The sequence below is a fragment of the Drosophila hydei genome, unplaced genomic scaffold (assembly GCF_003285905.1).
Source record: "Drosophila hydei strain 15085-1641.00,03,60 unplaced genomic scaffold, DhydRS2 tig00000296-arrow-arrow-pilon, whole genome shotgun sequence".
Classification (NCBI taxonomy): domain Eukaryota; kingdom Metazoa; phylum Arthropoda; class Insecta; order Diptera; family Drosophilidae; genus Drosophila; species Drosophila hydei.
This window is the reverse complement of record NW_022045705.1, coordinates 835030-862531: the sequence shown is the minus strand read 5'-3', so window position 1 is coordinate 862531 and position 27502 is coordinate 835030. Positions and strand designations below refer to the sequence as shown.

The 27502-nt window shown below is 41.1% G+C and overlaps 2 protein-coding genes across 3 annotated transcripts; both read left to right on the top strand.

Moving 5' to 3' along the window:
* Positions 1-90: 90 nt before the first annotated feature.
* On the top strand, positions 91-27369 carry LOC111605600 (trichohyalin). Its single transcript, XM_030223823.1, is given in 8 exon segments — positions 91-878; positions 16566-16886; positions 16970-17046; positions 18903-19225; positions 19508-19537; positions 20221-22896; positions 22899-22966; positions 23073-27369. Coding segments are annotated over 7 exon segments (6618 nt in total). The 5' UTR covers positions 91-878; positions 16566-16701; the 3' UTR covers positions 26332-27369.
* On the top strand, positions 4560-14906 carry LOC111604064 (6-phosphofructo-2-kinase/fructose-2,6-bisphosphatase 1). Of its 2 annotated transcripts, none has more exons than XM_023321974.2 (2): positions 4560-4759; positions 11924-14906. In XM_023321974.2, exons 1-2 carry the CDS (start codon positions 4660-4662, stop codon positions 13885-13887), a joined length of 2064 nt encoding a protein of 687 aa, XP_023177742.1. In that variant the 5' UTR covers positions 4560-4659; the 3' UTR covers positions 13888-14906. The 2 variants fall into 2 exon arrangements, with proteins under 2 accessions (XP_023177742.1, XP_023177825.1); XM_023322057.2 differs by lacking the exon at positions 4560-4759 and adding an exon at positions 9510-9611.
* Positions 27370-27502: the final 133 nt, after the last annotated feature.

Sequence of the window (27502 nt, the reverse complement as noted above, 5' to 3'; positions counted from 1 at the left end):
CACGTATCACTAAATTTCCCAAATCGATAGTGTGTGTGCGTGTACTTAACAAGTGCATGTATCGCTGACCGATGTTTGATTAATCGATAGTTTTTAGTCAGCCCTACATCGACGTCTCTGATACGCTGCGGGATTTTATTTGCTCTATTACTATTTTTTTGTCGTAATTGTAATTTGATCGTCGAATTGCAAAACCTCTGAATTAGCCATTGTGGCTTCTGCAGCGAGAACTCCATGAATGGCTCGGTTACAATAGGGAACGAATTGAAAGTATCCGCCAATTGCGTCAAATAAGAAAAAATACTTTTTACTTCGTGTGTGTGTGTGTGCCTGTCGGTGTACGTGCGTACGTGTGTGTGTGTCGCTCGGTGTGTGGCTCTGTGTGAGTGTACTGCACATAGCGCATCGTTCGGTTGAACTTTAAATATACAAAACACAGTTGAGTAAAACAACGAATTGTACATTTAAAACGAATAGAACAAAAAAAAAATATATATAATAAAAGAATATATGATTCTATTGATGAATTTGTAGTCCTTGGAGAAGTTATCAGTTCGTTGTTCATGCGCTCGCAGTGCAATTTGTGAGCAAAAGAAAACTTACCATTTTTTTCGTACATCTTTGTATATAACAAAAAAATCGGTATATTACACATACAGATGTTCGTATTGTGTGCGTGTGTGCGTTTTTTTTTTTTTTTTTTTTGAGAATTCTAGCTGCTGAAGCGCTCCTGTGTGCGTGTGTGTCCGAGTGAGCGAGCGAGCAAGCACCCAAAACAACAACAACAACAACAAAAGCACATCCACTGTCGCAGCTCTCACACACACACAAATTGTCATGTTGACACTCTTGCGGATTCGGACTGCACTTGCATAGCGGTAAGTGTGCCCATACACAATTTCCCCAAAATGTTCGTATAAGAGAGTGAGGGACAGGGAGGTAGGGGAAAATAGTTGCAGCCAATACGCTTTAAGTTCGAATGTAAGCTAGGACATTTTTTAAAGGAAATTAAAGAATAGATATAAATATATTTATGTATATAAGTGTATGGAAACACTCATACATAGTCATATGTATGTGTTTGTCGCCGTCGTCGTCTCCAGTGCGTGTATTGGTGCTGTCAAGCTTTTGCCTTTTTTACAGCACACCAATCGTCATATAATTAAGTGCACTTTGTTGGAAAAATGTGCGCTTTGAAAAAAATAACAGTTAAATTATAAATGTGAAAAATGAAGTGAAACTCAAATTGAATAAAATAATTGTTTATATGATTATTTATTATTTATTAATTATTATATACAAGTGAACCAGTTTGTGTTTTGATTGTTTGCTGCTGTTGCTGTTACTTCTGCTGTTCCCGCTTCCCTTTCGTCTTCGCCGACGTCGTTGTCGTTGTCGCCGTCGTCGTTTTCGCCGTCGCCGTCGTTTTTGTCGTCGAGCTGTGTTCAGTCGATATCTTCTCATCGCAGACATTCGCCAAAAAAGTGTTGGCCAAAGCAGCAGCAGCAGCGACAGTTGTCAGAGCGCGCAAATAATATTAAGCAACAATAAAATAAAAGAAATGTATTAAAATTGAAACAAACAAACAAGAGCATAAATAATTAAAAAACAATATAATTTTAATATTTTTGTTAAGTGCGCAACAACAAAGTGTTTTTTTTTGTCTCTCGCTGCGTGGCTGCTGCGCCTGTATCTGTATTTGTGCAAGTATATATGTGTGTGAGAGAGCGAGCGAGAACGTGAGAAAGTTTTCTACATTTGGCCAGCAGGCAGAGCAACAAGCTTTTCGCCGCGTAAGAAAGAAAAGGTAAGAGATGCACTCGATTTAGTTGATATTTGTAATGTTTTCTTTTTGAAACACCCATACACGCATACATGCATACACCATCTCACACAACAGAAAAACACTCTGACAAGTTGGAAAAATTTTCATTGATTGCATGCTGCTGCTTAATGAGTAAATTAAATGTGAATAATTCGCCGCTCTTTGGTTTTTGTTGTTGCATTCTCTTTATCGTTAAGTTTTTTTTTTCGTTAAATTTTTATTTAATTCTCTAGCAACATGTATTAATTTATAAAATGTATATATATATATATATATATATATATATAAATTACATAAAAATATATATATGCTATTTTCTTCTTAATACTTTTCCTACATTTGGTTTTGCACCTCAGCTTTGCGCTCTTTCGGGCTTATATTTTAACTCTTACGCGCTCTTTGCCATACTCTCTCTATCTTTCTCTTACACACACATAGGGACGTTTTTACTGTAAAAGCTTTGGCAGTGTTGCATTTAAAGCGCGCGCGGTGTTTAGTGCTTTTTCCCCATTCAAATGCCTCGCGCGCTATTGTTGATAAAAGAACTTTTTTAGCACCTAAACTCGTTTTTTTTAGCAACAAAGTAGAAGGTAGTAAAGCGTTACCAGCGAAGTTGCTGATTGCCAGTTGTTTGGCATTTGAGTTGTTTTATTTCCCTCTAAAATGCCATTTAATTGCAATGTAATAAATATTAAATATCAACACATGTTTGCTTCCATACATCCATTAGTATTTTCATGAATAAAACGAATTCCCTTCTAGGCATTTAAATTCAAATTTTGTTTTTAACAATCGACACATTTGCTTATTGCGTTTTTAAGTGTAATTCGAATTCGAATTCGAATTCCAGGCAGCGGTCAGTCAGTCAATGACGTCAGATAGCCATAATTCCCCAGATAATAAAAACAACAACAAAAAGTGCTGCCCAGCAGCAAGACTTCCATTATGACAAAGAGCTTGCAGCTAAAATGAGGGCAAAATGGAGTTGGAGCTGGAGCTGGAGCTAAAGCGCAGTTTGCAGCTTTCGATGCTCTTTTTTTGATTGTTATACCTGCACAATATTGTCAAGGCCATTATTATAGTTGCTCTTTGTCTAACACATGTTGCGCTGTTGTTCAGCTCCTCTTGCATTGGTTTACATACTCGAGCTTGCCTTGCCTATCCTTGCATACATATTGCATGCAAAAGTTATGCTTTTGCTATATAGTCAAGTGAAAGAGAGAAAGAGAGAGAGCACGAGCTAAAGCCTAGTTCTGCACACTAGCTGCTTTTCGGTCGCACACTTTGCATTTCTCATTAGATTGTTGCGCACAATTCCCCTACTTCCTCTCTCCTCTTTTCTTCTCTTTTATATAATAATTTTTCATTATCGATTTGAGTAATTTGGCAACAAATAAAATAGGAGAAAAAAGCAAATAACATGCGCACAGTGGTATGAAAGCTTAAATATATGTATGTGTATATATATTTCAATAACAATTGCATTATACTTTTCTCTATTGCTTTTCATCATTGCATTTTGTAAATGTACGAAATTCGAGTAAAATAGTTAAATCAAACAACATTTTTGTCGCTTGTACTAAAAACGTGCTAATTAAATTAGGAAATATACCAAATATAGACATATACAACACCTTTATATATATATATATATATATATATATATATATATATATATATATATATGTATGGATGTATATAGTATATATACATACAATAATTTTTGTCTGTATGTATGGCAAGTGCAATTGACGTTGTTTTCGTCATGGGACACGCGTTGCGCGAATTCTTATCGCGTTTATAACGGTATCGCTGGCAGTGCTGCCTGCTAGCCAGCTACCGTTCATAATCCACGCATTAACAACATTTTCGACAAAGAAATCGACTTCAAAGTGCTGCGTATATTAGCTCGATGTATGTGTTAATTAGCTATATTTTAATTAAATATATAAATATCTAAGTGTTTTATATATGTGTGTGTGAGTATATGTTTTGTGCCATCATTCGGCATGTCGAATAATGCAGTTTATATACATAATGTACAATGAAACTGATTTTTCTTCATATGCGCATTGTCTCTGCGGTCAGCTGCGCAGCACTGACGACGCTATTTATTGCTAGAAACGAAGCGAGAGAGTGCTGCGCATAATAGCTTTTTTTTGTGTATTGCTGTATTTTGTGTCAAGCCAAATCTGTCTGATTTAATCAACAAATCTCTTATTGTTATATATATGTGTGTAAATGTTTTATGTCGAAGAATGCAGATTGATTTACATATATAAATTTATATATATATATATATATAACATAACATAACAAAATTAGCTTTTTTTCTAGCTTTATGTGAGCTTCACTAACGCTGTTGCTTGATAGCGACGACGCGTCATCGCCAGCGTCTCCATCGCAGCGATCGTTCGCGTGCCATTTTTCGCTGCTTTTTGCTGTTTTGCTCATTCTTATTTTGACAAGCGACGTGTGCGGAACGCATTTGCGCGCGACGGCATTTTGTCTGATCAAATTTCGTTTACCTTTTTGTGCGTAGCGCGGACTTAAACTTAAAACACACACACACACATACATACATATTCCCACGAAACACACACACGCACACATGCGAGCTAATTGTGTCTATATGTGAACTGTGGTGTAGCTGTGTTTGTGTTATTTTTTCTTCACTTTTGTGTCTATACATATATATATATATATATATATATATATATATTTGCGTGTGAGTGTGTGTGTGTATCAGCTTTGCTTGCGAAACGCAAAAGTATCAAAGGAAGCGCTAGCGTCTCGCGCGCTGCAGCAGCAGCGCTATAACAACAACAATAGTAATGGCTCAATGCTGTGAGACGACAACAGCGACAATGTCCACGCGATTTGGTGGCAGCACAGGTCGTCAGGCCACGCCGGCGTCCGCTGGTGCATTACTATGTATGTATTAATAAAAGCACCCTGTACTTAACACACTAAACTCTCATACACACAAACACACATTTACACACATGTACTTGCACTTGAGCTTCATTCTTTTACTGCTAGTCCCATTATTGTTGTTGTTGTCCAAAAAATTATGCTGACATGATGTTGCTACTTCATGCTCTTCATATTCGCTCGTCTGCTTTGCGTGACACACATTGAGTTACGATCGCGTGATTTATTTTTTTCTTCTTTTCTTGTTTGCCATTTTCTTTAAAGTTTAATGACTTATTATTTTTATATAATTCGTTCGGATTTATTAACTTCTTTTTTTTTGTGTTTGCCTTTCGATTACTGCAAACATGCATATGTGTGCGTGTATGTATGCAGTGGGTGTGTCTGTGTTTATGTGATTGGTCACACTGTGGCTGTTGGTTGCGCTCATATATTATGGGCAAACTACATACGAATGCAGGGACAGGTGCTTCGTTGTTGTAGTTGTTGATGTTTTTGTTATGCCTTTACAGTTATTTGTCATGATGATCATCATCATTATTATCTTGAACTTCATCATCATAAGATCATTCGTAATCACCAAAACAAAAACAGCCAAACCAGACAAAATATTTTTTGTTTTGTTATTGTTTTTTCCCCTCTTTCTCGAATATATTAGAATTTTTTTTGTTGCTATTTTTGTGAATTTCCGCCTTCAGACTTGATATGTTTTGCTTTTCTCTACTGTTTGTTAGTTTGATGTGATTTTGTATAGAAAGACGAGACATAAACATACATATGTATATATTATGTGTGTATATATTAAATGTTCATACATATATATGTATATATATATATATATGTATATATAAATATAGACTTTCTTAAGTTGCGAATTTAGTCTGCTTAACCGGAATTATTGTGTGAAACAAACATTGCGAGTGTTCTTTGGCCTTGAACACCTTATAACTTTTTTTATTTTGGCAAAATTAGCAAACAATGGGCAAAAGCTTAAACGAATTTGCTTTTATCTATGTGGGTGAAAGTTGAATATCCTAACTTGGTAGCTCCCTCCCGCTTCCACACACACATGTTGCGCTGCTGTTCTGCATATAGCAAAGATCCCAGCTAAAGAGCAGCAAGTGTGAGCAAGCGGAAGGTAGGGGCAAGTATGAACTCAATGTAAATTGACTCACTCTTATACTCGTAAGCTTAGCTTTAGCGGCAATTTTGATGACTAATGTTACAGAGAGAGAGAGTTGGATAAGCATATTTATTTAAATAGAGAGCGAGAGTATGAGCCAGGCGGTAACACATTGTTGTTTGTTATAAAACACTTGGCACGTTTATGACTGCCTAAAGCTGTTGAGCCCTGCGTCCAATGCAAATGAAAATGCAACAAAATAAAACCTGATCGAAAACGAAAGTGCCGTATAAGACAATGCACTTTATAAGTAAATATTGTAAATTGTATAAGGGAGAAGAAGAAGAAGGAATAGGAGGAAGCGACATTGCAATTGGAATTGTCAATGTCAAGGTGAACTCATATTTTGTTGACTGCGGCAGATGCGCACTCAAAGTAGAAAAGAAGGAAGCATTGCCTTGCACAGTGGGGCAAATGAGACAATTTAGACATAGCGTTTAATGTGCTTGTTTTGTCTATATATTTTGTATTGTGGTATAGAATATAATATTACATTATATTATTATATAATATATATTATATAATATATATTAATGAATTAATTACATGTACTAAGTATAATCCGCAGAATCATTACTAAAGCAATTTCAATTTTATTTTTATTGAGTTTTCACTAGTCTGTAGCAGTTGCCCATATGCCATATCATCGTTCGCATTTGGGCATTTGCTCACGTACTTCCACTTTTTATAACTATTTTTTTTTTCTGATTAGATTGGTGTACTGGCTTTAAATAGGTCTGATTCAAATAAACTTTCTATCACAAAATTTGTTAATGATGCTTTCTGATAGTTATGCTCATAGATTTCGACATTATCTGTGCTATTGTTAACACTGACACCATTCAGTGCTGCAAAAGCACATATTATCAAATATTGCAAAATATTACAAAAGTCGTTGAGTCAAAGTAAACGACTTTGTGTTGCAAAGATAAAGAGTAAGAGTATTGTTGTCGGGTATAAACGACTGCCTAATACTCGTTCCCAACAAAAAGCAATATAAATCGATTAATAGATATTTCCATTACTAATTTATTGATCTATCTGTAGCGAGGCACGTAAATCAGTAATAAAATTGTATAAGTGGGCGTACATATGTATATAGAGAACTGACAAATATTTTGGTTTTCTTCACTTGTATTTTTATCACTTGAATAAATATTGTTTATCTCGGCTTTTTTTTTGCATTGGGCTTACGAATGTCTGGTACGACTTATCAATGCGAAATTAATGGTATTAGTGTTATATTTAACACCCATATATATATATATATATATATATATAAATATATACATGTATGTATGTTTATATATATATATATATATATATATATATATATATATATATATATATATATATATATATATATCTATATATATATATATATATATATATATATATATATATATATATATATATATATATATATATATATATATATATATATATATATATTTAACGCAGTGGCACTTTTTTGTTTGTGAACATGAACTCCTGATTGCATTTACTATCTATAAATAAACAGCTTAGTGTTAATGATTGATTGATTAAAGTTTAAGGGTTAAGTTGCAGGGTAGTGCTAGTCGATCATACACTTTTGCATATCGATGATGATTTGATTGACTGACTATCAGTCGAATACAAAACTTCTGGGGTATGTGCTAGTCGATCACCCCTATTTATTCTCCTTTTTAGATGATTGTTTTGCTTATCGTCTCTTCGTACATATGTATGTATGTCTCCATGCTTTTTAACTTCTGATAAGAGTCGCTGGATAGGAAAGAGCCGGGGTGTGGAGAGGAGGCAGTAAACAAAGCTCTGATTATCTTATTAAAAGCGCGTCAGCTGCTCAAGTACTGATTATAATTATTATTATTGCTCTTCTCGTTTTTAATATATTATCAAAGGGTTAATGAGAGTTCGGCACAAATGTAATTGTAATTGTAATTGTTGTTTGAATACAACATACTCTTATCAATCGCAGTTGGAAATCATTCGAAATACATTTTGATTAACCTAGCGGCGTTAGCAGCTGAAAATCAGAAGAACAAGCAATCACTGATTATGTCAAAGGTATCTGTGTGTGTGTGGGTGGGTTGGTGTGCGGTCAGATTGGCTGTCCACGTGCAAAGCGAATGAATGCGACATCAGCAGCAGCAGCAACAGCTGCTAGATTACAATGATAAGCGATGGAGAAAGAAAAATTTAGATGCAAATGGAAGACGACAATGAAAGCAACTGCTGATGTCCCATAGTCTAAAAAGATTTGGAAAGTGGGAAAAGAAAACCAATTACAATTTAAGTATGTAGATATTAGCGGATTATGTTAGAAAGAGCACTCTAGATAATGATAAAGGATTTTTGAAAGACTTAAATTCTCTAGAATAGTGAGGAGAAAGAACTCTCCATAAGATTTGAAGATAGATTGAGAGATAGAAATAAATTTATATATATTAAGAGAGACAAGAAAACGAGATGTATGAAGAGTGATAGAGATACTCAGCGAGAGTCAAATAGACAGGTGACTGAAAAAGAGAAGAGTAATAAATTCAAAGAATAAATTGAGCGAGACAAAGAGAGAGCGAAAGAGAAGGAGAATGGGAAAAATAGACCGAAAGAGATATTTAGAGAGAAGAATAAAATAAGACTTAAAGTGCTATAAAGAACGAGAGAAGGAGAAAGTGAGACAGAGCAATGAACCCAAATGTAGTTAATGCAGAGTGTGCGAGAGGCAATGATCGACCAAAAATATAGCTCTTAAGCACTTGCAAAGGATTTCAGCTTAAGTAGCACTGGAAAGTTTTGGAAAGCTGCTGATTGCGAATCAAAACATCTTTGTTTTTGTTCTCTTTCCACTTTAATTTCGTCGTTCGCTTGCCTATCGCAGATCGTGAATCGCGGGTCAAGTTTGATTTTTTCGTGACGCATTTCCATTTGCATTTGAGTTGTTGCTGTCTGCCCTAATCTGTCTATTGACTATACACGTGTGTATACACTATATATATTATGTATGCATGATGTATATATATGTATATGTACATATGTTATATATGCAAAATGCCTTTCAAGTTGCAGCTCTTTTGGCTATTGATCAATTGCACTTGGAATCAGTTAAGTTTTACCGCCTCACTTCTAACCGCAGCCCAGCGCCTTCCAGTCATTTGGCATCTTGCGCAAACAGGCAATTGTGAACTAGTTCACACACACACATATATATACATTTGCTGCCAATCAGAATCAAAGCGAAAAGTCGCGCCATTCGATTTCGTATTTTTTTGCGTAGTTTTTATTTTACAGAGATACTTTTTATGTATGTTGTTGCTGTGGCTTTTCGTTTGATTTGTTGACCTCTGTTGTAGCCGGCAAGCAAGAGCAGGCAAGCAAGCAAAAAAGTTTACAGTTACAAACTGCGCTGCTGGCTGCGCAGCTGCTAGTGCTGCCGCTGCGTAACAATTTCGCTTCGCTTCAAACTTTTTGCATTTAGTGCACAATTTTTAGTATTGGCGCACTGAGCGTTGTGTCTGCTGCTATACAGTTTTTTTCCTTCCATATTTTGTTGTTTTTTTTTTTTTTATGTTTTGATTGCTGTTGTTTTTCTTATAATTTTGCACTCTCGCGCGTGCATCTTTCTCGCTCGCTCGCACTGCTTTACAACTTTAAACTTGGCCGCAGGTAATTGCAACTACACACACTTACACACACACGCCCTCAAAGTAACTCATGCACATATTTAATCATGTCATATCATTCAGCTTTTGATTGGCTATCATGCTGGTTGTTATGAAAGTCTTCAATTACTTGTTTTTCATATTGCGCATTTCTTGCTGCTGCTGCTGCTACTACGGCTGTTGTTATTATTTCTACTATTATTGGAATCCAATTGGTTTAATGAGCCATTAATAATTAATTGTGGCCGCAATTCCAGTATGCAGTAGCTTTAGCACCATTTGCATTATATAAATAATTATAAATAACCTGTTGAGTATTTTTTTAATTGTAAATCAATTTGCTGCCTAATAAATAATATTCAAATAAAAAAAATAGCTATTTGCACGCAAGCAAGCACATTCACAATGGAACTTTATTGCAGCAGTACTGTCAATTTGCTGAGATAAAAAAGTTAAATGCTAGAAACGATCAGAAAAAGCTTGTTTTTGTGAGGGCAAGAATTGAATATATACAGCAAAAATACCTTAGGTGTATATCAAGGGAAACGTTAGTTGATAGATCTTTAAGCAAAAATGTTAGATTCATATATTCCATAAAAATTGATAAAGAGGGCTAGATTGTGTATTTAGCTGGTGGTAGATTTAAAAATCGAATTATCTGTAAAAATTTTGTAAATTAAAAAGGCTATTTTCATAAAAAAACGCTAGATTTCAACAGATCACAAAATTCTCTAAAATAACCTAGTTAATATATCTCTAAAAATAGCTAGATATATGAAAATCACCAAAACTAGTTAAAAAAAAAACTTGTCGGTGGTAAAAGGTGTGCTGCTAGACTTGGCCTCCTAGAAATGGTGTGTGGCAGCACTGACCATACTGCTACCTAAACAGCTGATCGTTTTGCACATGTAAGAGCTCTTATATATGCATATATATATGTGTGTGTTCGTGTGTGTATGCTTGCATAAGTGTGTGTGTTTATGCTTGCATGCAAACGCCTGTTAAAGTTTGGCCTGTCTGGCAACGCTGACCTTGAAAGAGGGAGAGAGAGAGAGAGAGAGAGACACGTCTTTTGCCGATGCTTTTGTTGCCGTTCACCTACCGCATTTGCTTGCTTGCAAATATTCCATTGGCCTTTCCTTATCTCTCTCTCATTCGTTTGTTCGTTCGCTTTCAAAGTTTGCCTTGGAAATTTCTTGAGCTGTAATCAATTTGCTGTAAATGACAAAAAGAAAATAAAATATTTGCATGCATGCAGAAAGCATGTGTTAAGCTCTTGTGCTTAAATATTTTTTGCTTTATAGAAATCTCAGTATTTCTCATTTCGTTTCTTCTGCTTTCATTTCTGATTTTTTCTTTTAGTACGTGCATATTAGCAAAATGCAATTATAAGCAGAATTTAATAACAGCAGCAACAAAAACAACAACAACAACAACAGCTGGCAATACAACAATTTCGCTCTTATGCGTTAATCGATCGCTAATTACGACCAGGGCTGAACTATCGATAACAAATCATAAATAAAGCCGACAGACACGCACTCACGCACGCATCCCTCGTCTTCCTATGCCTATATTTAATATTTTATGAGCCAACAGCTGTTTTATTTTGTTTCCATATAAAAACGCTTGTCGTCGTCGCCCACGCACGTTTCTATTCTTTTGGTTCTTTTCTTCTCTTTTGCTTTTCCGCACAAATTTTCCTTGCGCGCTTCAATTCAGTCATTCGTCGGGGTTCGTCTGCGTCAAGTGCAAAAAGAAGTCAAATATACATATTTATATGATAGATACATATATCTATGTATGTATAACTAAAGCATATGTATGTATGTATGAGTGGGTGTGTATGTGTGTGAGACTATATGTGCGAGCGTGCGTGTGTGTAAATGTAGTTATCTTTTGCTTCTTACGAGTTCTTACTTTTTTAATTGCGTCTGCTTCTAACGGGCTTTCTTAACTGGTTTAATTTTGATTTTTTTGTTTCTTTTTCATTCTTAACTCACATTTTTTGTGTTCTTTTTTGGCACGGCTCATTCGCATACATACACACGCACATATTTATGAATAATATTGTTGGGCTGCTTCATGTGGAACACACGACAACAACTACAGCAAACACTGCATCACACCCATTGCCCACAACAACACAAACAACTAAAACAAATACTCGCCTAATTTCATGTCTCACGCAACAACAACAAATGCTCAATGCAGCAGCAACAACAACAACTCAGCAGCAGCAGCAGCAGCAGCAACAATTGCTAAGCAGCAACAGCAACAACAACAACAATTCAACACATTTCAATTACATTGCAGCTAACAACAACAACAAGGAGGAAACAGCAGCAACTGCAACGTCAGCAACAGCTCAGAAATTGTTGCCCACGCTACAGCAAAAGTTGACATTCAACAACAACAATAACAACAACAACAACAACACCAACAATACCAACTCCTCCGTGACAACAACCTCTTCCGCCTCCTCAGCCTCCTCCATCTCCTCTGCTTCCTTATCCACAACCTTACCAACTTCTAAGCCCTGCAATTGCTGTTGCGTTCACATTTTGCAACAACAACAATTGGAACAACAACAATTGGTACAACAGAACGCCGCAGTAGCCGCCGCTAAAGAGCTAGTACGTACCGTAACAGCCACCAGCATCATGGATATGCCCTATAACACCTCGCCGTCGTTACGCGTGCGTACCACCTCACTGAATCAGTTGAAAAAAACAGCCGATTTAGCAATTGAAAATGAGTTGCATGTCTGTCCGTCGGTTATGTCGGAAGAGTTGCGTAAACTGCTGCCACCCACATCGGAAACGGTGATGACCAAACCGTTTCCGATTCGTGGCGAGCGGACAATAGCCGATTGTACAACGCCTCATGTGATTGCAATGGTTGGTTTGCCCGCGAGAGGTAAGACCTTCATATCGAAGAAGCTGGCACGTTATCTCAATTGGATTGGCATCGCGACGCGTGTCTTTAATTTGGGAGAGTATCGGCGTCATGCAACGACCGCCTATAAATCCCATGAGTTCTTTCGTGCCGATAATGAGGAAGCAATGGCAATTCGGAATCGCTGTGCTAATCAAGCACTGCATGATTCGTGTGATTGGCTGCTGAGTGGACTCGGCAGCATTGCTGTCTTTGATGCTACCAATTCGACTCATGACCGTCGTCAACTGATCTACGATATTGTGGTTAAGCAACATGGTTTTCGCTTATTCTTTGTCGAGTCGATATGCGATGATCCGCAAATCATTGAACAGAATATATTGGAAGTGAAGGTCAGCTCTCCGGACTATATCAATATGAATACGGACTTGGTTGTGCGAGACTTCTTGCAACGCATCGAACACTACGAGGAGCGATATCAGCCGATTGACGAAGTTGCGGAATCACATCTCAGCTTCATGAAAGTCTATAATGCCGGCAAAAAGGTCGTCGTCTACAACAACGAAGGTCATGTCGAATCGCGCATTGTTTACTATCTGATGAACATTCACATAACACCACGTACCATCTATCTAACGCGTCACGGTGAATCGGAACATAATTTGAGCGGCTTAATTGGTGGCGACTCGAATTTGAGTCCCCGTGGACACCAATATGCCCGAGCCTTGTCCTCATTCATCTCGCAGCAACAGATCGATGGATTGCGTGTTTGGACCTCTTGGATGAAACGTGCCATACAGACTGTAGCAGATGTGAAAGCGCCCCAGGAACGTTGGAAGGCATTGAACGAGATCGATGCGGGTCACTGTGAAGAGATGACCTATGAGCAGATTAAAGAGCGTTTTCCCGAAGAGTTTAAGGCGCGCGATGTCAACAAGTTTGCTTATCGCTATCCACGCGGCGAAAGCTATGAAGATCTGGTGGCACGTCTTGAGCCTGTCATCATGGAATTGGAACGTCAGGGCAATGTGCTCGTTGTCTCCCATCAGGCTGTCTTGAGGTGCTTGTTCGCTTACTTTTTGGACAAGTCAGCGGATGAGTTGCCCTATTTGTATGTCCCATTGCATACGGTCATTAAGCTAACACCTGTCGCCTATGGCTGTAAGGTGGAGCATATTAAATTGCCAATCGATGCTGTCGATACGCATCGTCCAAAGCCAAAAATACCTGGAGACGTTAGCGAACCCGGTTTGGATGGTCTAAGTGGTGAGCTGGTTGCGCCCGATGGCGTCGGCAAGGTGCTCATCGTGGGCGATGATGTGGCTACGGCAACGTCTGCCTCCACCAATGGCAACGGCGGTCGTGCGGATAATACCCAATGACATTGCTTCAAGCCTCCAAAACCAATGAAATCTAAGACATTATAAAAAAGGCAACCGAGATAACCAAAAGACCCCCAATCCTAACCCACCAATCAATCAACTAATCCAATCCCCGCCCCCATTGGATTATCGCTCTGTAATTGATGGAAACGGAAAAGACACTTTCTTCACACACGCACACACCCACAGACACAGACAGACAACGCGGGCGTTGTAATGTTAACATAAGCATAACAGTTGCTCTGAACAGAGCAGCAAGCTTAACAGTAGATGTTGCCGTTTACAGATAACGCTTTCATAACGGACTGCAAATGAAAACATTAACAGCAGCTTTAAATATCGTTGAATATCGCTGTCAGATCACTTGGCATGAACATAACCGATAACCATAGACTTAACAGTTAACAGTTGTTAACAAAGCCGTTAACTGTATCTAACTATTAACGTTAACAGCATACCTAAGAGTCTCTATTAACATGAAAGTGCAAAAAACAATAAGACAGAGCTTACATTTGCATTTTAAAACAACACACTTAGCAGTTGATGTTTACAGAGCCATGAAAGTAACATCGAGAACTTGCAAATGTTATATAGATCTATAACATTCAACAGAGCTCTTTAACAGAGCGAATTGCATGCGTCGAAAGCTGTAGCCCTTAACATTTACTGTTAACAGCACCTCAGTCGAATGTGGAATAGTTACGGTTAAAGTCTATGAATGTTAAGCAAAAAGCGCTTAACATCTGCTGTTATATCTTATGTTAACAGATTTCCTGGAACAGTGTACTTACAGAAAAACAACAGAAACTGAAATAATTTACAGACTGCTTTATGTGAACTGTGTTTATAAGTGTGTATAACTGTAGTAGTAAAAGCTTCTGTACTTTTGTAATGTTAGCAGACTGTTAACTCTCAGTTAACAGCTGTTAGCAGTTAACAGTTGCCATTCTCTATTTTTCTCTATCTATTTTTATATTCCTTATGTCTCTCTATTATGCCTGTTTGCCTTTGTGTTTAAATAGATATTTAGATCTATATCGATATATATTTCGATTTTGGCTGTCGAAACATTTTTTTTTTTAATTTTAATGTTAGTTTTTGTAATTTTCTGTCTTTGTGCTAAATTGTGATTGGAATGACGCTGTTATATCGATGTACTTTACACAAGAAACTCTAAAAAACTTAAACTTAGCTTAGCCTTAACTTAAGACGAAATATATATATATTTTTAACATATTTTCTTAAACAAAACACCAAAAAAACAAAAAAAAAAAAAGAAACAAACAAATCAATTTTTTTTACAATTTTTATTCATGTTTAATGTTTCACTTTTTATTCGAAATTATATAAAAAATTAAGTAAAACTCTATTGCGTATATTTTGTATACAAAGCGAACAAAAAAAGATAAAAATCGATAATCGATAACACTCTAATTGTAGCAACTGTTGTTTCATTCGAGCTCTATTTTTATTGCAATTCGCTTTGTTTTTCATGTCTGGTTTTTTGTGTGTCTAAAATATTGGATGCCCCGTTTTACACTCATCTTATCTATATATGCACACAAAATTATACAAATATATATATATATATATATATATATATATATGGATTCATTTCTATATATATAATATACCTATCGAAATATTGTAAACAATTATTCATAATAAATAAAAATATAAATAAATTACAGTCAAAACAAAAACCAAAGCGAAAACTTTTATTTGTCTTATAATTTCTTGTTCGTATACCCTGTACACATTGAAAATGTATAAGCGGGGTATATTGGCTTCGCTGTAGCGAAAGAAGGTGTGGAAAGTTGAGACGATTTAGATCCTGTTCGTTTGTCTGTTTGACTGTATAAGACTGTACCATAGCCCTGGGATATTAGCACAATTGTATAAGAGAAAAGTTTTGCTTAGAATTGGAGCAGGTAGAAACCGGACTATATTATAAGATTTTAAAACTATTCTGTGTCGAAAGCTTAAGAGAGTTTATTTAGTATAAGACTAGAGTATCTGTAGTATAAGATCTAAAGGCTTAGCTAACTAGTATACGGACTAAAAAGTATTCGTTAGTATATGAGTTTGTTTAGTATAAGAGCTACAAAGTATCTCTATAATAATATATAGATACTTTACACAAAGCACATCTGAAGGCTCGCCCAAACCAAACATTTTTAGTTTCTATGGAATAATTAAATAAAAGATATATTACAATTTATTTCTAATATGCACTTATAATATATGTATGCAAGTTTTATTTAAGTTTCGATGGCAGAATATATCGTAGTAGTTCCTAAGGTAACTGCTAGTCGGACACTCCCGACTTTAGCCCTCGTTTACTCGATTAATTTTAAGAAAAGTTTTTATATATGTTTTAAGAATTTCGAGTATTAAGCAAACATTTTTATTTAAATTCGAATTGCTAACTAAAATGTATAAGAAAATATATTTTTTATATAGTTATATCATATAAATATATCTATATATGAATTGTTACGAAACGAGATCAATTTGTGGTTCAGTTGTTGAGCCTGAGCTTAAGTGCGCAGATGTCCGATGTGCCTTGTCCGTTCTTGTAGAGGGGTTATACATGGGTATATATATTTATATATTCCAATTTCAACTCTAATGAAAATCTCCCAAAAAAGTAAAAAAAACCTAAAAAATGTTTGCAGCTATTCAGGCCAGATGTAATCCTTGAAGCAGGACCTAGACATAAGGAACAGAGGTGACACGAGCTTGGACTACGAATTTGGAAAACAGTTATACATCTATAGAGCTTATATATCTGTTCATATATAAAGCATAAATATGCCACGCTTCCGCAACGAGGAGGTGGTGCAGCGGCAATACAAGGATGGGGACATCGTCTGGGTAAAGATTCACAACTCGGAGATATGGTGGCCCGGCGAGGTGACCTCGTCGCAGGATTTTCGTTTCGTGAACAGCTCGCGGCGACCCTACGCCGTCGTTGAGTTCTTCAATGAACGCACTTTGTAAGTAACCAATCTGAAGTATTCCACCATCTCTAAAATGGGATTTATCTGGATTGTTTTTGTTTTTGTGGCTGACTTTGCAGCGAGCAGGTGAACACGGCTAAGCTCATCTATCCCTTTCAATGCGAACACAAAAAGGAGTTCATCAAGCTGGGCACCAGTAAGTATATAAATATATTTTATAATTGCCAGAATAACTGGATGCTTGACTGACCTTCGATACTCGCTTCAGAAAACTGAAGAGCTACAGCTATTAAATCGATTCGTGTATATTTACTCTCACGTGTATATATCTGTTTAGTTAATGTCGGGATTCATAGACCGAAATATATGCACACAACTTTTGATCAATTTAAAGAAAGAAAATAATTATTGTATGCATATATGTGCATATATATATATGAATGCATATTGAACTCTTTAATGATTGATTCGAGAATGAGCGCTCTCTCCTTCCACACTCTGGATTGATTCTTGCCAGACTGTTGATAGAAGATTGATTGATATTTAGTTGAATGATTTGATTAAGGCGTATTCTTTTTTAACTCTTGATTGATTACAGGTTCTTCACTTGTTACTCCTGATTGATTGATTGGTTGATTGGTTGTTTGATTGGTTGGTTGGTTGAGAGACTCTTAACTGGTTGATTGATGCTTGACGATTGATGCTGAGACATTCGAGATTTGACTGGTTGATTTAGTATTGTTTATCTGAGATTCGAAGAAGATACCTCGGGGAAGTTCTCCCGAGACACTCAATTGATTGATGGCTATTTAGACTCTACTCTATCTCCAGTGAGGTAGAGGAGAAGGAGGTAGTTAGCTCAGTATTAGATAAAGTTTCAGCATCATCTCCAGTCCCAGGTCCAGCCTCAACATCCGCTAAAACCTTACCACCAACGCCTCCATCTTGAACATCTGTTCCATCTCCAGCTCCAGCTTCATAGTTTTTCAATAGCTGCTCAGCTCCTGTAGGGTCCACGTTCCATGCACTTGAATGCAGATCCTTCTGCACCATCTGCTCCCTCTGCTTGAACCAGCGATGCCCGCAATAGTAGATGAGAACACCCGTAGCCAAGCCTCCGACTATAAAGGGACGACTCTGGCGACTCCCCAGGGCCTGTTGCAACGGCTTCACGTTATCAACGATCGTCTGGAATCGCAGGTGCGAAATGGCGCTGGCGGCGTTAACTATGTTGGCCAAGATGCTGCTGCCGCAGCAGCAGGCCTCCGCGCCTACACGCATACCCTCCCTTTGTCTCCCTTTGGTCCTTTGCCGTGTTACCTTTAACTGCTTTGGATATTAATTTGGTTAGCACTTTTATATCTCTGCCTATCTAACTCTCTTGCTGTTGCTCTTGCTTGCTGTTTCTCAAATGGTTTTATTTGTTTTTTAGCAAAATATAAATAATCTTAATACGTGCAAAAATACAAAAATATATATCTGTACAGATTTTATAAAAATTAAAAAAAATATAAATTTATATAAATATATATATTTTTGAGGAGCTCGTATGCTCGATGTGAACACTACGAGATATAAAATAAATGTGAGAGCAACGAGAATAGGTCGGAGCTAACAATAGCTGATCGAATATGCTTTTGCTTTAAACTATCCGATTGCTAGATGTGTGTGTGCGAGGGAGTGAGAGAAGGAGAGACGGGGAGAGTGGGAGAGAAGTGAAGTGATGAAGTGGGAGTGGGTGGGAGAGACAGGGGGAGAGATATAGATATAAAGAGAGAATAAGGATGAGAATTAGAATGAGACTTAGATTGAGAGTGAGTGAGAGACAGAGACAGAGAGAGAGAGAGAGAGAGAGAGAGAAGAAGTAAAGGTGAAGTTAAGTATATAAGTAGCTATAGCCAAAGAAGAAGAAGTCGAAGAGGAACTGTCGCACATGATGAAAGTTGTTAATGCGTTGGGAAAGCTGAAAATGCAGATTGAAAGACTGAATGAATGATATTGTCTATAAGAATTTCTATTTCGAATCGATCCTAACATATATTCGCCTTGCAGAGAAATCCGTTGCATCCGATATGAGGGAGAAGTTCAATGAGGACGTGAAACACGCTGAAAATCGTTGGGCAGAAAGAAATGTGACGAGTGCAGAGCCACCGGTTCGACATGAGAGCCTGATTAAGGCATTGCTATCGAGCACCGTTACCACCGCCACCGTCGGCACCAACACGAGCAACAACAACAGCAGCGGCAGCAGTGGCAGCAGCAACAGCGGCAGCGGCAGTGGCAGTGCCAGCAGAAGCAGCAGCAGCTTCATGAACATCAATAGCAACAGCAACAGCAGCTATAGCAGTGCTGCAAACAATGGCAACTACAACAGCAACAGCAACAGCAACATCAGCAGCAGCAACAACAACAATAGCAACAGTAGCAGCAGTAACAGCAACAGCAACAGCAACAACACTCGCAATAACCGCAACAACAGCAATAGTCTGTCCAATTATTTGGTTGACCATCTCAACAACAGTCGCCACAACAGCCACAGCAACAATCAGCAGCACAACAATCGCCACATTCACAACAATCATCACATCAACAACGACAGCAGCAGCAGCAGCAGCATCAACATCAGCAACAACAACAACAACATTAACATCCCCAACAATAATCACATCAACAACGACAACAACAATGTGAGTGAGGTTAACAAAAACATAGATATAGTAGTCAGATATAGCTAAACCAACGACATGGTATATGACGCTAGATATATAGCTGTTTACAATCTATGTAAACTGAGCAGTCGGCAAAGCTCCTGATCAATCAAAGTTCTATAAGATATGTTGCATACATTACTTATACTATATACAATATATATATATATATAGTTTGATATAAACACATGCATTCCTTACCTTCTACAACTCTTGTAGAACATTGCCGCTTTCTACTATTCTCTATGAATTACATTATATGGCACAGACCCGTATATAGATGACAGTAGATATATAACTCACGAAGCAACATGTCGTTGTAACATATATTTTCGTGTACTATATTCCATGCGAGTAAGCCTGTTGGCTCAGCTTGAGCTCAGCTAGCTTCTGGTGTCTTTTGCATATCTTTTCTGTCCAGCTTCCATCCAATGTGTGCTCGTATAAGCTTCTGATTCTCCTCTAACATAGCTCAGACTATGTGCTGACTTCTGTCATGCGTATGTGCCCCTATAGGGCTGTAGGGTCTTCCACACGGCACTTAGTTTGGTGGCCTCTCTTATACAGCATTGTCTACAGAGCTGTCGATTCGAATTTGCCAGCTACACTTATGCTTTCGGTTGAGTTAATCGATTCCAAGTAACGTTCTCTGTGTGTTGCAGGATTCCTCGATTCGTATCATGGACATTGGAGCGCCGGCTTCCGCATATGCACGACCCGAGGGACGCAACGATCAGCGCTATGAGTGCAACCTGTGCGACTTCCATACGAGCAGCATGAACGTTCTGCTCATTCACAGACGCACTCACTTGGAGCTGAGTCGTTTGAGCACCGGCGCCCAGGTACCCATACCCACAGCGATGCCAGGCTGTGGCAACAATTGCTTGGGGAACAAGCACCGATCATCCCGAAGGGCCAACACGTCGATCTCTCGTGACTTGGCGACCTACTCCTCGCTGTGGCGCTGTCAATCGCGGCACGTTTCCATTGTGGTGGATGCCCCGCTCAATGATGAGGAGCAAAGGCAGGTAGCGAGCATTGCCCAGTTGACGTTGGCCAGCATCGAGCGTGTGGTTAAGTCGCCCATGCCCCTGGAATCGTCGTCCAGCGAGTGCTCCGCGCTGCTGGTGCGTCGCAACACGCAGATAAGTTCGCGGGACCCGAGACGCAAACGTTGTCATCAGATGCGCGCTACGATGCCAGTGCCGCCGCCCTTGGTGCCGTCCACGCCACCAACGCCGGCGAAGCAAAGGAGACTAACGCGTTCCAGTATCAGGCAGCAGGAGAGTGCAGCCAGTGGAAGTGCAGAGGGCGCACGAGCCAGGGCAGAAAGAGAGGAAAGAGGAAGGAGAAGAGGAGTCGGAGCAGCAAGGGAAGCAGCCAGAAGGGGATATGACAGTGGAAGAGGATCAGCAAATGGAGAAGAGGACCCAGAAGATAGAGAAGATGAGGTCGGACGAGCAGAAGCAACAGCAGTCACTGTAGGAAGACGAGGGCTAGAAGCAGCAACCCTCGCAGGGACACCAACTGTAGGAAGATCCGTCTCTTCCTCTGTTACCTTTGTGCTTCCCACACCCCGACCACGCGTAGTCCACTCCAGAAACAGGAGCTGCACAGTAACCAGCGCCAGCTTGTTGTCCTCGACGTCTTCGCCATCTCCGTCGCTACCGCTGTCACCGTCGCCGTCGCCATTTTCGCAGACTTTGCCCAATCGTCCGACCCTAACTATGTCATCCAGTCCAGAGACGACGCCAACATCCAGGTCTCAGTCCCTGCCTAAGACCAAAGCGAAGCCCAAGTCCAGGTCAAATATCAGAGGCAGATCGAGTCACAGCTCGCCGCCCGTGCCAGGGGCTTCAAAACGTGGACGCAAGCGCAAGCAGAAGGAGGAAGAGTCGACAACGGATGCTGTGCGGGAGCAGACAGCCATAGCTGAAAGAGTGCAGGAGAGCCAGCAGACGGAGGAGGAGCAGCAGCAGCGCAGCAGCACTCCAAATCAGATCGTGAATGATTCACGGGAGTTGCAGCGAAGACTGCTAGCTGAATGGGGAGATTACGAGCAGGAGGATCAGGAACAGGAGGAGGAACAGCATCTGCAACTGCAACTGCAGCAGAGGCAACCGCTGGAGCACGAGATGGAGCAGCAGGAGCTAGAGGAGGATGCTGATGCCGATGCCGATGCCGAAGCCAGTCCAGTTACAAACGATGCATCCAATGATGTGTCCATTAACGCCGTAGCATCCTGTTCATCGAGCTCATCGTCTTCCAAACGCATTCGCAACATACCAAAGAAGGATCGCCGCGATGTGGTGCTCCAAGAGTTCGACGTTAGCGCCGAGAGCAGCTGTTTGCCAGATGAGCCGATCCTGATCCAAGACAGCGATGCTAGCTCCAATGAGAGCGTTGTCTTTATCGACGCCGCCGAGCCGCAGCGCTCGATGAGGACAGCAACAGCTAATGCCAATCCCAATCTCAATCTCAATCTTAATCCCAGTGCCGTCTCCTGCTTTGATTTTGATGAAGAGGACGAGCAACTGGAGTCAGCTGCACTGCAACCGCATTCACCCGTCGCCGAGGGTACGAATGGTCTAAGCTATAGGAGACGCACTAAGCCATCTGCTCCACCTCCAGCCCCACCAGCAACGGCTACCAGCACGGCTGCTCTGGCCAATGGCGCTGAGGAGCGCCAGTCTAGAAAACAATCTCTGGGCAAATCCTATGAGGACATTTTCAAAGGCTTCAATGAACAGCTGCAACAGCAGCAGCAGCAGCTGCTGCTGCAGCAACAGCAACAGCAACAGCAGCAGGAGCAGCTGGAACAGGAGCAAGAATTGGAAGCCGCAGGTGGTCTGGAGGCCGAGACGGAGCAGTCGAGCCTGCCCATCAAGGAGCGACAGAAACGCATTTTCAAGTCGCGCAACAAGCAGCGCGAAGAGCACGAGCAGCAAATGGAGCACGAACAGCTGGAAGAGGAGAAGGAGCAGGAGAAAGGGGAGCAGGAAGAAGAGGAGGAGGAGGAGGAGGAAGAAGCCAGTCAACAGGAGCAACAGGCTCTGGAACAGAAACAGGAAGAGGATGAGGAAGAGGAGGACGAAGAGGAGGAGCAAGAGGAGGAGGAGGATCAAGAGGAGCAACAGATGGTCTCATCGCCTCAGCTGACATTGTCCAACGGTTCCAATGGCTTCACTTCTGCACTGAAGACTGACAGGCGGCGCCTCAACAAGCCAAACAAAAGCGACACCAAAACCAAATCGCGATCTAATGTCTTGTCCAGCTACAGCCTGGCTCAAACGCCGCCCACGCCAACGCCCACAGCCGAAGAGCTGAGCAGCTCGTCGCCAGTGCAAATCCAAACGCCAACTCAAACTCAAACTCAAACTCAAACTCAGACTCAGACTCAAACTCAACTGCAGTTCCAAACGCAAATGCATTTTGCTAGCCAAATGCATTTTCCCATCCATTCGCAATTCAGCGGCTTGGCGTCGCCTGCCTTGAGTCACATCCACATCCACATGAGCTCCAACAGCAACAGCTCCTCGCAGCATACGAGCAACAGCAACAGCAACAGCAACAGCAGCTCCATTCTGTCCAATATGGCTGTCATCTCTGCTGAGGAGGCGCGCGAGCTGCAGCGCTCGGCTCCAGCTTTGGTCGAGGAGTCGACCACGGCCACGGAGTCGAGTGGTGTGCTCATACTGGAGGACATTTTGTTGCCCAATCTCTATGAGATACGCCCCAACTCGGTGAATAGCGATCTGAGCAGTGCAAGTGAACGAAGTCGTGGACTGAGTAGAGCCAGTAGGGCCAGCAGAAGAAGAAGCTGTGGAAGCAGCGACAGCAGCAGCAGCAGCAGTAGCAGCAGCAGCAGCAGCAGTAGCAGCAGTAGTAGTGGAGGCAGCGGTCGCAGCCAGGTGAAGCGGCTAGTGAGAGTAGAGGGCGATGACGAGGAAGAGGAGAGTCAAAAGGAGAGAGACCAGGAAGGGGATGAACAGAGTCAAAAGGAGAGGAACGAGGAAGAGGATGACGAGGAGGTGGAGGAGGTGGAGGAGGTGGATGAGGTGGATGAGGTGGAGGAAGAGGTAGAGGTAGAGGGGGAGCAACAGCAGCAACAAGAGATGAAACAGCAGCAGCTGCTAAGGGAAACAGAAGAGGAGCCGGAGAAGCAAATGGAGCAAGAAGAGAACTCAAAAGAAGAGGAAGAGAAAGCAGAGCTGAAGGAAGAGGAGGACAATGAAGATGAAGATAAGTCACAGGAATACTTGGCAGCAGAGGAGAAGGCTAAGCAGTTGCAACTCCAGGAGGAAGAGGTCGAGGATGAGGACGAAGATGAAGACCCGGTGGAAGTGGTGATATATCAAAGGCAACAGCAGGAGCTGGAGGATGAGGAGGAGGATGATGAAATTGAGCATCGTAGCGCTCTTCAGCAGCAGCAGTTAGCGGATGAGGAAGAGGACGAAGAAGAGGAGCACGTGCGAATGCTGAGTCCCACAGGTGAATCCTCGCAAGCTGAGTCAGCTCTAATTGAATCACCTCTAGCTGCCACGCCCCCACGGCCAATTGAATCACCTGGATTAGCATCTATTGAATCCCCAGTAGCTTCCACATCAGCCGCAGCCCAACGCGCCCTTGCCGCCTATGCAAACCTGCGACAGGAATCCCCTCGAGGTGCCTCGCCTTCATCGCCAGCCAGTTGGTCGCCAACGCCGCCGGCAACACCCTCGACCAGTCGACGCTTCGAACTGAAGCTGAAGAAGCGCGAACGCGAAATGTTGCTCAAGTACGAGGCGGACATGATCAGTGGACGCAGCGCAGAGATCAGTCGCATTGCCAGGGAACGCTGGGCGCGTGCCCGAAGCCAACACAAACCAAATGCCGAGGAGAAGGCGTTGCTAATGCGACTCGAGGAGCCACCCACTCTCAGGCTCAATCGCAGAGCGTTCAGCGAGCCGCCTGCAGACATGGATGGTGAGGGCAGAAGCAGCCTACGGAACAGCAGATCCTGCCAAGCTTTGGCCAGCCTGAGTGAGCATGATGTGCTGATAGCCAGACATCAGCTGCAGCTGCTGTGCGAGGCGCAGACTAGAAGAAAGCGGCGAAGCAGCGATGCAGAAGCTGAAATAGAGACTAGAAGGCGGAGGCAAGAGCAGGAGGAAGAAGAGGGGCAGGAACAGCCGGATCAGCCGTTAGAGCTCGAGTTGGAGCTTGGACTGGTGTCGGCTGAGACGCAAACGGAGCTACAGCAAACGGAGACACATCGTGAAAAACAACAGCAGCAAGTCGAACCGCCGGAGCAGCATCAGCAGAACGAACAACCGCAGCAGGAGCAGCAGCCGGAGCAGCAGCAGCAGCAGCAGCAGCAGGAAGAACAGCAGCCACCGCAGCAGAGGCAACAGCCACCGAGAACATATGATCCATTGGATGATGAGCCGGCGACATCCTCACGTTCACAAAACCGTCCGCCCCCAGGCGACAACAATACCGATCCAGACGAATCGAAGGAGACCCCCCCGGAGCCGGCAACAGATCCCAGGATTTGTGCTGTTATGACTCGACCCATTCCTGGCTACAACAATACCTTCATGCTGTGCTCCCTGAGCAACAACAACAACTTCACGCCCTTGAATAATGAGGCATTGTACTTGGATAATGAGAATCACTTGGTGCCGGTGCCACTGGAAGCATTGACTGAGACACCAAGGCTACCCGAAGGCCATCCATTATCGGCAGTCTTCCTGCTGGATGGTGAGGCCGTGGCGCAGGTGGTGCAGGGAGAGCAAGCTGAAGGAGAAGAAGCAGCAGGAGAAGTAGTAGTAGAAGGAGCAGGAGCAGAAGGAGAAGGAGTAGGAGTAGGAGTAGGAGTAGGACAAGCAGAGGGAGATGTTATGCCCGCGATTCTGGGCATGATGTCGCCCTCAAATCAGTTGGCTGAAGGCCAAGAGGATGAGGAGGAGGACCCGGAGCCCGCTGAGGAGCCGGCTGATGAGGTGGAGGACCCATCGCCATCCGAGGAAATCTATCAACTGCAATCGAACGTGCTCCAACTGAATGTCAGTGGACATCAGCTAGAGATAACGACTGAGGTACTAATGAATATAGCCGAGCAACAGGACGACATCATCATTGAGATCGATGGCGGCGGTCAGGCGCTATTGCACGCCGCCGATATCTTGCAGGCGGCCAAGAATTATTTGCAAGAGCGGGACTTACAGCTGGTCAATCTGGAGGATTTGACCTTGCACAACGATGAGCAGGCAGCTGGCTCTGTTCCTGCTCCAGTGCCTGATTTGTTGGCCGTTGCCCTAGCCGGCAGCAACGTGGGTGTCGGAGGACTACTACATATTGAGACGCAGGCGGCGGTGGCACCAACTGCTGCTGGAGAGGATGTGGTTGGATTTATGGCGCATACGTTGCCCGTTAGTGCATCGCACTTGACGCCGCCGATTACAGCCCGAACTAATGAGACAAATGCTCTGCTGGATCAGACGCCCATTATGTCCGCCTTGGAGCAACCAAGCACCAGCGCTGCCTCCGCCGCCCTGCGCGCCAGTGGCAGCGGGTCCTCTGCACTGCAATTGCATCATCGACGAGTCTCTCCTCTGTCCTTGGATGCAATTGGTGGCAATCTGGACGATAGCCTGGCTGTTATTGGTGTAACTAATGGCAGTGGCAGCGGAGTGCCCACATCCCTGGAACTGCCCATAACGGTGACAAATCCGGCAATTGCGCCTCGTTCCACAGTCGCTGATATGACGAAATTTGTGCCGTTCCAGTAGCTGCTGCAGCTGGAGGAACTATCCGATGATTGGGATAGTCTCGACGATGACGACTAGATAGCAATTGGTCCAGTCAATAATGAATTATACACACATCTGGTAGCGCCATAAGCCAATCAATGTACATGCCAAGGCAAATAGCAAGAGAGTAGAGAGAGAGCAGCACAGCAATAGAAACTAGAATATTTGATGTACATACCAACGCATTCGCTCTCTCTCACTCTATATCTGCATATAATGCACGTTTTTTTTTTTTGCTTTGCAACTGTAAAGCAAAGCTTAGACTAAGGCAATATAAATATGAGCGGGCAGCATAGCAATAGAAACTTCAATTGTGCACTGTATACATAAGTCACTCGCTCTCGCTCTTGCTGTTTACAACATGCGCTCAGCATAAGCGAATACAAATAAGCGAACGCTTAGTATAAAAAGAATAAGTAAGAGGTAGTTGATAATAGCAACTTTCGTTCTCTCGCTCTGTCTTTTTGTGAGTATGCAATATGCATAAGCTATGCTATTTTTAAAATTGCAAATAGAAGTTAGACTAAGACTATTATAAAAGGAACGAACAGGTTAGAAACAAAAAATACTTGCTGTATAGACTAACGCGATCTCCCTCGCTCTTACTAACTCGGTGTACAATATATGCTATTTTTTTTTTGCAAGGCAAATATAAAGCAAAGCTTAGATTAAGCCTGTAGAAATAAGTGCGAGCAGGAAGCAGAACAGAAATTAGCATACTTAAGAATTGAGAAGCAAAAGAATAGAAATATTTATATATATATATATATATACATATAAATGTTTTAATTAACTAAATACCCAAATTACATGTGACACTGATAAAGAATATATATGACTAACTATATTTATATATGTATGTATAATGTGTGTATCCAAATACAAGCAGCGAAAACAGAGATAGTTAAAGAGAGATAGCAAGCTATATTATAAATATAAAATATTTAAATCTAAATGTTTTGCACCAAAGCAACTTAAATGAGTTAAAACACATTTTAAATAAATTTAAACATAAATACACAAATAATTACAATAGTAGAAACTTAAGTATAAAAATATTAAATATAAATTATATAAAACACCTTAATTTTTTTTTACATAAAGCAAATGCAATTGTAATGTATTTAGTTAAAAAAAAAAAAACAAATAT

Bases quoted from the DNA above. Each gene is read 5' to 3' on its own strand.
- LOC111604064 (XM_023321974.2), top strand. From the start codon at position 4,660: ATGGCTCAATGCTGTGAGACGACAACAGCGACAATGTCCACGCGATTT. The intron at 4,760-11,923 runs GTATGTATTAAT...ATTACATTGCAG, and splicing joins GTCCGCTGGTGCATTACTAT to CTAACAACAACAACAAGGAG.